This window comes from Vicugna pacos, chromosome 10 (genome assembly GCF_048564905.1).
Source record: "Vicugna pacos chromosome 10, VicPac4, whole genome shotgun sequence".
Classification (NCBI taxonomy): Eukaryota; Metazoa; Chordata; class Mammalia; order Artiodactyla; family Camelidae; genus Vicugna; species Vicugna pacos.
The window spans coordinates 68,116,247-68,128,507 of NC_132996.1; the positions used below are offsets into that span (position 1 = coordinate 68,116,247).

The 12,261-nt window shown below is 55.7% G+C and overlaps 1 protein-coding gene across 6 annotated transcripts in view; it reads right to left on the reverse strand.

The window, feature by feature from the left end:
* Positions 1–236: 236 nt before the first annotated feature.
* The window catches only part of NRXN2 (neurexin 2), a 96,522-nt gene continuing 84,497 nt past the window's right edge, over positions 237–12,261 (reverse strand). For 3 of the 6 annotated variants that reach the window (XM_072970216.1, XM_072970220.1, XM_072970219.1), the window contains one exon: positions 237–732. In XM_072970216.1, coding sequence (XP_072826317.1) covers positions 428–732 — 305 coding nt within the window. In that variant the 3' untranslated portion in view covers positions 237–427. Of the gene's footprint in view, positions 1,315–12,261 lie in introns of all 6 variants that reach the window. The other 3 variants (XM_015249883.3, XM_072970218.1, XM_072970217.1) reach the window with 1 other exon arrangement.

Genomic DNA, 12,261 nt, shown 5'->3' on the forward strand with positions numbered 1-12,261 from the left:
AAGAAAAATAGAGGAAAAAATGAACAGGACGGGTAGTGGACACTGTACAAAAACCCCCAGCCTTCCTTCCCGCCCAACCCCACCAAAATAAAACTACCCCCCTTAAAAAAATAAATCAACCCAGGGCTGTGAGCACGTGCCCTGCCCAGCGGGCGCAGAGCTGACAGGGACAGACAGCCCCAGGACTGACGGCGACTCCGCGCCGGACGGACGGCAGGAGGAAGGGGACGAGCACGGGGTTTTCCTTTCCTTTTTTCTTTTTCTTTTTTTTTTCTTTCTTTTTTTTTCTTTTTGCGTTTCCTCTTCATGAGAGAAGTCTGAGGCAGCCAGGGAGCAGGTCCCCAGGGCCCCGGCAGAGAGAGGGCCGCACCCTCCTCCTGGGCCCTCCCGGGAGGGGCAGCTGGCAGTGGGGCGCGGTGCCGGGGGCTCAGACGTAATACTCCTTGTCTTTGTTCTTCTTGGCCTTGCTGGGCGTCTTGGGGGCAGCCGGGGCCTTCTCTTTCACCACCGCCCCGTTGCTCTGGGCCGAGTTACTGATGTAGTTCCGGCTCTGGTCCACCTGGTAGGAGCCCTCGTCGCGGTTGCGGTACTTATACATGGCATAAAGGAGGATGAGGATGCATAGCGCCGCGGCCGCCACGATGCCCACCACCATGCCCGTGGTGCTGCTGGACTCCCGGATCACTTCCACTGCACCCGGCGGGCCCCGCTCTCCAGGCCCTGTGGGGTTGGCTGTGGGCAGATGGGGGAAGCCAGGGGCGGAGGTCACGCCGGGGCGCAGTGGAGGGGGCCTCCGCGGCTCAAAGGATGTGGGGGCCCCCGGTCCCAGGGGAGGGTTCTCCAGCAGGGGCTGCAGCGGGTCTCGGTGGTTCATTTTGCCCGCTGGCAGATTGGGGGCCGGGGCGGAGGGAGCGAGCAGCACCCCAGGGGCGCCCGTGGCCCCATCTGTCCTGAGGTTGGGCCGGGGAGCAGGTTTGCGGGGGGAGAGGAGGGTGGTGCGGTCCGTGACCAGGGGAAAGGTGGTGTAAAAGTCCTCGTCGTCCGTGGGGGGGAGGCTGGAGTCAAAGACCTCCCCGGAGGCAAAGCCCGAGGCCTCGATAGGCTCCTCGCAGTCGCTGTCGTCCTGCTCGGCCTGGCACGGGCCCCCAGCGGGCGGGCGGCGGGCCGCGGGCGGGGGCAGGGTGTCTTGGGTGGCACCCACGCCCGTGAGGAAGGGGTAGAAGGTGGGGGGTGGGGGCACGAAGGGGGATCGGGTGGCCACGGGAGGGGGGTCTAAGGAGTCCTCCGTGATAATGGGCAATATTAACTCTCCTCCTAGAACAAGAGAGAGAAGAGAAAAGAGAGGGCGTCAGCGAGGGCTCGGGGCGCAGGCGGCCGGCACAGAGAGAGAAACAACAGCCTCACAAACCCAAATCGGTTCCAATTGGCTTTGGCGGAGACTAGAGCGGGCTGTGCCCGCCCGCCAGCCAGCCGGAGCACTGCGCTTTAAGCGGGCAGCGGCTGGGATGCCCTGGGCACCCCACGCACGGGCTCTGTGGCTCTCTGGGTTTTGGTCTTTTGTTTGTCTTAAGAAAACAAAAGGAACAGAAAGGAAAGGAAATAGAAAAGAAATGGAAAAAAAACTCTACTGGTTTAAGGCTTTAAAAACAGATACAAGAGCAGCATTTAAACAAACCTAACAACAATATCTTTTAAGGTTTTTTCTAGATTTTTCTTTTGCTTTTTTTCTTTGGTTTTTAAAAAAGAAGATAGCATACCACGGAATTCAGGCAACTTACATCAACAAATAGGCCGTGTGATTTTAGCATGAAGAAAAAAATTACAAACAGAGCTGTGTAAGCGGGTTCTCCCGGAAAAAATAAGAAAAAACAACTTTTCCGTACAACGTTTTCTGTCTATCTGTTTGGTATCTCCCTCCCTCACTCTTCTCTCCCTGAACAACTTGCTTCCTCCAAAATACTCTCTCTCCTCCCTCACTTGTGCCCTCTCCCCCTCATTAAACACGAAGCTGAAATCTGCAGTGAAGGCTGGCATTGAGGAAGGTTACCACCACTTGGTGTCAGTGTCTAGGGGAGGGAGGGGGCGCGGGGGGGCCTGGGGAGGAGGTATGTGACAGGCAGCTGTGTAGGACTGCTACATGGGTGAGAGGACTTGGGAGAGGATGGTCATGGGAAGGGGCTTTAAAAGCTAATTGCAGGTTGGCTGTGGGGAGAGGAGAAACTGAAGGTGGGAGGTGATGAGGTCCACGAGGAAGAGTTGGCAGGGAGACACAGACACAATGGAGGAGGGTCCTGTCTGGTAGGACTTTGGGAATGGTGGTGAGAAGCCTTGTAGAGGCAGGAAAGTGGGGAGGGGCAGGGAGTGAGTGAGAGAAATGGGAAGGGACACATGATTCTTCAGCTAACCCTAAATCCCCAACTTTCTCTTTCTTCACCCTCCACCTCTGACCCCCACTGACTTCCCCCCTCCCCCTCCCCAGAACCCCCATGGGCCGCCAGGACCTGGCCAGGGCTTGACTGCCTCTGGCCCTCTTATTATTGTTAAAACAATAATAAAACAACGGAAAGAAGAAGAAAGCAAAAAAAAGAAAAGAAAATACATACACAGCCATCTGGGAAGGATGCACTTGCTAATATAGGGCCCAGGAGAACTAGTGGGGCGAGCCTTTGGGATGGGAGTGGGGTAGGTCTCCTTGCTCCCTAGGTCTGATAACTGGGGTCTCCTGGGAAGAAACTGCAATTCCCATCAGCCCCAAAGAGTGAAAACTACAACTCCCATTAGCCTTCACAGGGGTGTGGATCACAATTCTCATCAGCCCCTGGGTCAACAACTACAACTCCCATCAGCCCCCTGATGGGCCCCCTCTCAAATGGAAGTACTGCAATTCGCCCATCTGGAGTAGAAGGGAGCTGCAGCCCTGGTCTAGGTGGCTGGCGGAAGGACTCTCTCCTCTTGGAGGAGCAGCTCTGGGCCTGGTGGGGGCTGTAGGTTTCCTCTCTAGCTCTCCCTCCAGCACAGCCCAAGCCCTGCTCCCATCTCCCTGGTCTTTCTGCAGAGCATGATCTTCACAGATCACGCTACAAGACCCCGACTCCCTCCATGGGAAGCATCACAGGGCTCCACTACCAGGACCCTTCTGCCCCAGTGCAGCCAGGCCAGCCATGTGCCATCACCACACCTTGGCAACTCTTCTCCTCCTCCCCCTATCCAGAGCGCTCCAATCTCTGCACTGCTGTTCAAACACCTCTGTTGATCCTTCAGATCACAAGCTCCAGCAATTTGGCAGAGCTGTCCTCAACCGCACCAGCCAGCTACAGCCAAGACCTTGCTATTGAACTCACAGCCTTGCCAAACTCCTGAGGCTGCTCTTCCCACTAGCCTCCAGTCTCCTCTTGGGTAGGGGATCACCTGCACCTCAGGCTGTGAAGCCCCAGGACACCTGGCCCCCCAGGGGCTCAGCCACACTGGAAAACCGAGCCAAGAGCAGAGAAGCATGTTTTGTGGAGCTGGCACAGTCCCACCCCGGCTTTTTATGGAAGAGGATGCTGAGGCCTGGGGTGGGCAGGACTTCCAGGGTCTACCAGGTGTCAGTGTTAGGTTACATGAATGAACTGACTCTCCTGTCCCTTCTGTGGCTCTCCCCTTCTGTGGCTCTTGGAGGCCAGGGAAGGGCGGAGTCTCACAAGGAGCCCCAGAAGGCCTGACTTCTCTCCACTGCAGGAATCTGCCAGGCTGCTTGACTCTTGGTTTGATTTTAACCTGGGAGGCCAAGACCAGTTCTGTCATTAATTCCTGTGTGACTGTGGGCAAGTTTCTTTCACCTTCTGGGTCTCAGTTTCCTCATATATAAAATTGAGGTATTGGGCTCCAGGCTCAGGGTGAGGCCAAGGCCCAGCTTCCATGGACCTCCAGACCACGGATAAACATACTCTGTCCTACCATCCCCACCTGAGCCCTATACCCACCAAGGATGGCCCAGCAACCTGGTCCCTGGGTAAGTGGCATACTCCACTGTCAGGTCTTGGGAGAAGGCTGGCAGCCCTTCGAGAGGTGGCATCTGGGCCCAGTCATGGCAGGGCTCCCTTCCTGCTTGGATCATGAACACATCTGGGGTCCTCACTGCTGGCCTCTACCACCTGCCCTCTTCCTGACCTTTGCCTTCTGTTCAGAATGCCTTCACCCTGTTGATATCACACTCATCGTTTGAATCCAACCAAACACCTCCTCTGCCAGGCAGACTTCCAGAGGCTCCTCCCTGCTTTGGGTGCCTCTGACACCATGTCCCTATTCTGTCCTGGAGGTACAGGTTTGGACTCACTGCTAGGGGCCCATCTGTCTGTCTCCCTAGCACCCAGGACTGGGCCTGGCACAGAGCAGGGGCTCATTGTGTTTTGACCAGGGGAAGGGAAGGAATATTCACCAAGCATTTCCTCTGGCCCAGGCCAGGCTAAGTATCTGGGGGAAAGGGCTGGGAGCCCCTCTCACGGGCCAGAGCACCTGACTTCTGGATACCCTTCCTCCCTGCCCCCCCAGGCAGAAGGCACTGCTGAGAGTTCAGCCTGGCAGGAGCCTTGCTCTGTGGGCCCAGCTCTCACCCACAGCCATCTCTACTTTCGATCTTAGACTGGGCCACCAGTTACTCCTGGATCAAGGCTTGTCCCGGGCGGACTACAGCTAGGGCTCCTGCGGGATGCCAGGCCCAGGGCGCAGGACCAGGAGGCCCTTCCTCGGGACACATCATGCCCAAGAGAGGCTGGTCAGGCCAATCAGGGCACAGACTTTGGCTCTCTACCCTCTTGCTTAACCTTTACTAGATGAGGGTGTATGGGGGCTTTAGGCCTTGGACCACAGATAAAACTTGCCCAGCCTGAGCACCTCCACAACCATTTGCCCCAACTCCCTGGTTCTTTAGGCTCTTGGGACACATAGGCTCCCAGGGATCCCCAACAGCACCCCTGCTACCCTTTCTCCACCTCTCAGGCCTGGTCATATTGACCTCTTGTCCCTGCCCTTCAACCCCAGCCACTTCCTGGCCTCCATACCTGGGTCTCTGCCCTATCCCTGCACCCTCAGCTCCACTGGGGGCTTTCCCATGAGCTCAAGGCTTAGACAGCCTCTCCTAAGGGTGTCCTGCCCTCACCCACACTGCCCATCCCCACACTGCCAGAACTGCCCCTGGTGCCCCCTTCTCATGGTCCTGAACATCAGCCTCCACTCCCACACCACTTCCTCCCACACCCCTCATCCTCTCCACGGGATAACACATTACTGAGGTCCCACACTGCCTTCTTTCCCCAATATTCATTCAAGCCAGCCTGGGCTCTGTGGCGGTCAAGTCACACACAAAGCAGGGTACCAGGTTTTCCTCGAGTCATACACTGGTCCAGGAAGGGTCAGCCAAGCTTGCCCCAGTGAGGAGTTAGTGGTGCCTGGAGGAGGGGAGGAACCCTCTGAGACTCCTCACTGCAAAAGGCCAACTAGGGGCTCCCCAGGCCGCCCCTCCCCTTGGACATTTGGGGGTGCAGACTCACAAGGAATCATGGTGCCTGGGACCCTGGGTCCAGCTCGGCAACAGGGGTGCACATTGGGATGGGGTGCCTTTGGGGGTCTGAGAAGGACCCTAGGCAGCCTCCCTCCCCTCCCTACTTCAAGCAGTTGCAGCATTTGGGAAATATTCACAGGGGCACTTGTCATAGATGCCACCCACCCTCTGCTCCTAAATTGAATTTCAGTGCATGTCAGTCCCACTTACTAAAGAGAACTCCATTCTGGCCAAGGAGATCACCAGCCATTCCTGAGCACCCACCTCCCCGGCTCCCCTGCCTCTGGGGGCTGCTGACCCAGCAAGCTGGGCCTTCTCTGCCTTTAGGGCACAGAAGACCCCTGACTGGAAATCTACCCAAGATTGCCATTCCCACCCAAGCAAGATGTGCCCACCCCTAAAGGGGCATTCAGAACTGAGGCTGAGTCAGAGACTAAGCAGTCAGCTGCCTGAGGCCTCAGCTGCCAGCACAAGGTGCTCTGCCCAGGCTGTGAAGGCAAGGCCTCTAGTCCACAGGGCATTCCATGTGGATTAGAAATACAGCAGCCCCCGACATGGCCACATTCCTGTAGGTACACAATTTGGCAAACAGCATCTCTGTGCAAAACTGGAAAAAGGCATTCTGTCCTCCTGGTGGACACAGCCCCGTTCCAGGGCCCAGGACGTGCGGCTTGGCAAGCAGAGAACTGGCTAGATTTCAGCCCTTACTCACCTGTTCCAGCAGAGCACCATCTGTGTGACTGTGTGCAGTGGACTGAAGGGTGCCACCCCTCCCCACTCGGAAACCCCAGCACAGCAAGGGCAAACACCAAGGTGGAGTCAAGGTCAGACTGTGAGGCACATCATGTGTACACGCGTATGCACCCATCCCTCTGGGGGTCTGTTTCTGTGCACCTGGGTGTGTGTCTTTAAGTATGTGCACATGTGTGGGAGAACCCTGATGGATCTGGGCACTTGAGCATGTGTGTCAGTGAGTCTTAGCAGACATGTGTGCCTGTGAGTTTGCCTGTGGTTCTGTGCGTGTGTCTGCCTGCCTCTGAGCCTGGGTCTGAGCTCGTGTGGGCATGTGTGAATGCATTAATGTGCTGCTGAGAACATGTGAGCGTGCCACTCACTATGGGTCTGAGCACTGGCAGCGCGCCTCTGAACGCCTCCTTCCCTCGATACTACATTTCCCAGCATCCCTTTGCAATCAGGTATGGCCATATGAGAACTGTGGGCAGTGGCAGGCCTAGCCAATAAGAGCTCCTGTGTGTGATCCTCCACATTGTTTCTCCTCCTTCCAGTGACCCTGCAAACCACATGTTGAAAATGGAGGAGACAGGAGAGGGAAGGAGTCTGGATTCCCAAAACACTCCTTGTGGCAGAGCCACCTGCTGCTCAGGAGCATCTGAGTGAGAAACTTCTCTTAAAGGACCCACTGAGATTCGGGGGTTATCTGTTACTGAAGTAAATGTTACCTTAACTAATACAGACACTGAACCAGAAATGAGTGTCACATGAACAAAAACCTGTGGCACTCAGGTAACAATCCAAGGAAATGGATTTAGAGGCTGGAAATACGCAGAACCACAGAATGCAGTAGCAGGACGTCTGTTCTGGCTTGTGATGATCTAGAGGGCCGGCCACATACCTGCTGAGGCTGAGGCATTAAGGGGAAGTGCCAGGAAAGTTGAGATGACAATGCTGGCTTTTACTTTCAGCATTTGGTAACATATTACAAGAAAGAGACAAAGTTAGGCAAGAATTGGTGGCTTTGCAATAGAGATGAAGAAACTAGAGAGAGCCCAGAAATATGGGGCCTGCAAGTGTCGGGAGAGCTGCTGATTCCAAACCCCAAATCTTAAGAGAGAAGCCTGGAAATTGTTTTCAGGGACAGTGGCCCAGGAAAACTTCCACCTGAATAAGGGGACTCAGTATTGCCTCAAAGATCAGACTAAGGATGTGGCCTCCTCACCTATTGTTTCAAATTTCCTCCAGATAGTCACCACTAAATTAAGAGACAGGGCCGAGAAACAAGGAAATAAATGGGCTTGAGAATTATGGCTAGGAGAGAACTCAGTGTGGTTATGTTGACTGAGCCTGAAAAAGATCTTTGGGCCCCACAATATGCCTGAGCAGGAAGTGGGCTGTCAAGACTTAAGGGCCTCCAAGGAGGACATTTTCCCAATACTTGGCCATTCAGAGATGGCCAAGGAGGATAAGAACTGGGGATGACCTACCAGAGGGCCCCAGAGGAGAGGGGAGCATCTCCCAGACAGCAGAGGCGGGGTTTGAGAGAGAAGCTTCCCCACTACTGGGGGCAGAGCCTCCAGCTGCCTACTAGCTGGATCTCCCCAACACTAGGAACCAGAAGCTTCTGTGTGCCCTCCATCCTTGGACGGGGGTTTTATCCTGGTGGGCGTCTCTGGCCACCACTGCATTCTGGGTTATGCTGGGCTATGTGGGCAGTGAGGTTAATTTTCCTCTTAGTTCATGGGCATCCAGGCCACATATGCGTACCCAGGGGCCAGGTCTGGACCCAGTGGAGTGGGGCCATGTCCCAGACATCCTCACCTTTGAGAAGACTATCCATACTGGGCAGGGCTTTGGGGTGTCTTCCTTGGGGAAGGGTGGGTGTGCTCTGTGGCTGGGAGGAAGAGTGGAATGGATTGTTGGTGACCCAAAGGCCAGACTGTGGCAAATAAATGGCTTGCTGGTCATCAAATCCATTTTTGCTTCCTCCTGTGGGCAGGGCAGGGCAAGGCCACGCTTCCCGGCCTGCCTGGAAGCTAGGTCGTGCCAAGTGACTGCGCTCCGGAGGGCAGAGTCAGCAGGGGCCGTGTGCACCTCTCCCTCCCAGGCCTGGCCCATAAACCCTCCCCTGTGAGCCCCTCCCGGCTCATTCCCTTCCCCCACAACTCGGGAAGTCACGGAGAACGTGGACGGAGACCGGCCCCGAATCAGCGCTCGGGGGAGAGCTGCTTACCAATCAGGAACGCTGTTTATAACTTTATATGGAGAAAACAATTTCTGAGTGTTAAAACGCAGGCGTTAGAGAGTTACCACCCCAGGTTACTAGTGTTACCTTAAGATATGCTAAAATCTGAACACGCTTGTGCCGCTGTATTTCTGAGCTAGATGCGTGGGTCTGAGTAAATGTGCCTGTGTCTGTGGAATTAAGCGTGTGTAGGCCTCTGAGGGCCCTGAGTGTGTGCGCACCGGGGCACGGATGCAGGGGGGACCCACATGTGTGCAACGGGCACGAGGTCACTTCTCTGGGTCTGAGAACATTCGTGCTTATGTGAATCCAAGTACACGTGTATGTGGGTCCTGGTGGTTCTGTGTGCTCACCTGGTGATCACGGAGGCATGCATTTTACCATGTCAAAACATGTGATTGGCCTGAGGGTCCACTGACATGTGGGTGTCCTTCTATGTGTAGCTGCATGTATACCTCTGAGTGTGTAAGTGCGCTAGCGGCTGTGAGCACTCGTGCGGGCCAGTGTTGACCTGACTCTGTGGTGTGTGTGTAAATGTATACCACCGTGGCACTGCATACAAGTGTGCAGGCCTTGAGGGGTCTGAGCATATGTGCATGCGTCTGAGCTCAAGGGCATGCACGTTGCAATGAGCCTTGGAAAGTCCGAGCTGAGGTGGGCCTCCGAGGGGCTTAGTGAATGTGAACAGATGTGCAGATGGCCATAAGTCTGAAGCGGAGCTGTGACACACGTGCACCTCTGTGAACCTGGGCACAGATGTGCACATCCTTCAACTCGTGAGCGCATGTGTGTAATCTGCACATATCGTGTATGTGCCTGTTCTGAACATGCACAAACGCACCTGTGATTCTGAAACATCCATGAGCGTCTGTAAGTCTGAGCACACGTGTAGGAATCTGTGGCCTGAGCACATGTGTGAGTGTGTGTGATGCAGGTGGATTTGTGCACGTGTGTGACTCTGAGCTGAGCATGGCTGTGGAATTCTGTGTCTGAGGACACACACACACACACATGGGCCTTGATGGGTCTGAGCACGTGTGTGTAGGTGCTCAGGCCTGAACATACATGTTTCTTCCGTGTCTGAAATAGGTGAGTGATTCTGAGCATGGGCATGTGATTTTGAACTTCTAGTCTAAACCTCGATAGATGTGTGCGTGTGTGCAAGCGTGCTTCAGTGGGTTTGCATGGGCATGGATGTGCAGCTCTGAGCACACGCGAGTGCCTTGGAAGGTTTAAGACTTGCTGCGTGTGCAGCTGAGCACGTGTGTAGGTGTGAACGGCTGTGGGTCTGAGCATATAGGCACCTGTGAGTCCAAGTCTAGATGTGGAGCTCAAAGCACACACACGCAGGACCGTGGCTCTGAGCACACGTGTGCCTCTGTGAGACTGTGTTCATGTGTAGTTTGTCTGTGTGAGTCGAACTTCTGGGGCTCCCAATACGTGCATGGCTCTTTAGACCTAAGCACGCGTGTGCCTCTTTTGGTCTGGGGACAAATGGCGTGTGACTTTCTAGATTTGAACATATGTGCACCTGTGAAAGTGGACATGTGTGAGCTTGCTGGTAGGTCCATTATTATGTGTGCATGGACGTGTGTGTGCCTCTGGTCTAGCATGTGTGCTGTGGAGCTGCATCCCTCTGTAGGTCTGAGTCTGTGTGTGTACTTCCTATGTGTCTCAGGGGTACAAACTCAGATCCCTGCAGGGCCAGGCCTGTAACACACGGTGTGGGTCAGGCCAGCCAAGACAGTGAGGGGTGGTGGGCCACACTGTGACCTGCAGGACACGTCCCCCTAAAGACACTCCCATTCAAAAGAATTTAAACCCTGTGTCCAACAACACAGTACCCTTCTTTGACTGGGTTGCCAACCTCGGGTTAAATAACTGTGTTCAATGGTAGCCTCACCAAGCTGGGGGAGGGAAGAGAGGCCTGAGGTCTGCCAAGGGGCCAAGTCAAGGGAAGGTGTGAAATGTTTCAGGGATGATCCGAGGCTTCACACCTGGACCCAGGGCGGAGGACTGGCAGGGGGGAGGGTGCAAACGCCCTGGGGTCAGGCCCTGGGTAGCCACTGTCTCCAGCCAAGCTGCCTCCACCTCTAACTCTGACCTTGGAGCCAAAGGAGGCCTGGTGTTCTGCTAGACAAAAAGTCTTCCTGCGCTGGGGGCACAAGAGGGACTCTGGCCTGAGTCTCCTTCCACTCCAGGTAGGAGGGGGGTCAGGGTCTAGATCAGTCTGAGGGACTATAGAGTCATCTTGGTCCGTGTCTGGGCTCCCATCAAGATAAAAATCCCATTTAGGCATTTCAGAGCAGCGTGGGTGTGAAAGTACAAACATGAGCGAAGCACATCAGGGGGAGGGCCCGCGGGTCTGACGGTTTCCTCTGGGGACTCAAGCACGCATTCTGCCCTCCCTCCCTCTTAGTTTTAAAGCTGAGTGCTGGGCTGGCCCACCAGCCTCTCCCGATCCCCCTGCTTCTATTCCTCTGCCCTCCCCCCTCCCCCCTCACATACTTGGCCCTTTGATGGGGCGAGGGCAGCTGACCCACCTACTTCAGCTCCCCTTCACTCCCTGGTCCCAACACAGCCTAAAAGAGCTCAGCCCACCTGGGCACACACTCAGCGTCACACCCAGGCCCCTGGCAAGACTCCGGGTTGGTGCTGGGAGGCTAGAACCTGGTGGACAATGTGTGGCCCTGGGGTGGCCCAGTGTGTGTGGCATGTCCCTGCAGAATGGCCATCTGGCCCCACACTCCTCTTGGCGTGGTCCAGGGAGAGCAGAGATTCCTCCTCTCACCCTGGCAGTTCCCATGCCCAAGTGTGCAAACACAGGTGGTGGGGCCAAGGGGTACCCTTTTCTCACAACTACACACCTTTTTGTCCCCAGGGTCCCATCCCAGGGCTCTCCTGGGGCCATTCAACACAGCCACTCCCTGCAGGCCTAGCCTTGAGGTAGTGTCCACCTACAGAAATCCCCGTAAGTGACTTGTAAGAGGGGTGAATAAAGCAGGGTTGAATGGGAGTGCTGCATCGAAGCTGCCAGAAGCTCAGACTCTCCCAAAGCAAGGCGGGGTGTGAAGGCACATCCTTGAGCTGAGATCACCCAGTGAGATGGAGGGGACGGCCCTCAGCAGAGGGGCCTCCCCACAGTGGAGGGCATCTGTCCAGAGAGCACTGGTCTTTCGCTTTGGATGAGGAGGACTTTCCAGCCCAGCAGCCTAAGGCTCCTCCAAGAACCTCAGGGCCTGAGACCACCAGAACAACCCCCCTCAGCTCTGGCCTACTCGGGGGACACGAGAGCCTTTAGAGTTTCCATCCTAGAAATCCCTCTGTCCTTTGTCTCTGGAACCTGAGCCTCGGCCCCAAGGCTCCACAGTCTTCTTCCTCCACCAACACTCCTTCCATGGGTGCAGTCCGCCCTCATGAGTGTCTCTTCTGGGGTTGGCAGGCCCCCAGGGTCCCCCCAGGTCGGATTCACAGGATATGCTAAGGTCACCCCTCAGCTGACCCCATCACCTCCCCTGACCCTGCAGGTGCCTGTCCTAGCAGGCACCTGTCCCAGCCTCTTACCTTCCAGGACCAACAGCCCAGGTGCCACACATTGCAAAGTAATGGGGAGAAGTCTCTGGAAACCCAAGCAAGGGCTGAGGCTCCCATGGGCTCATCCAAGCCACCACCAAGGCCCACGCACCCCCGCTGGGAAATCGGGCTGCATTCAGTCTTCCTCCATTCCCGCTGCCAGTAT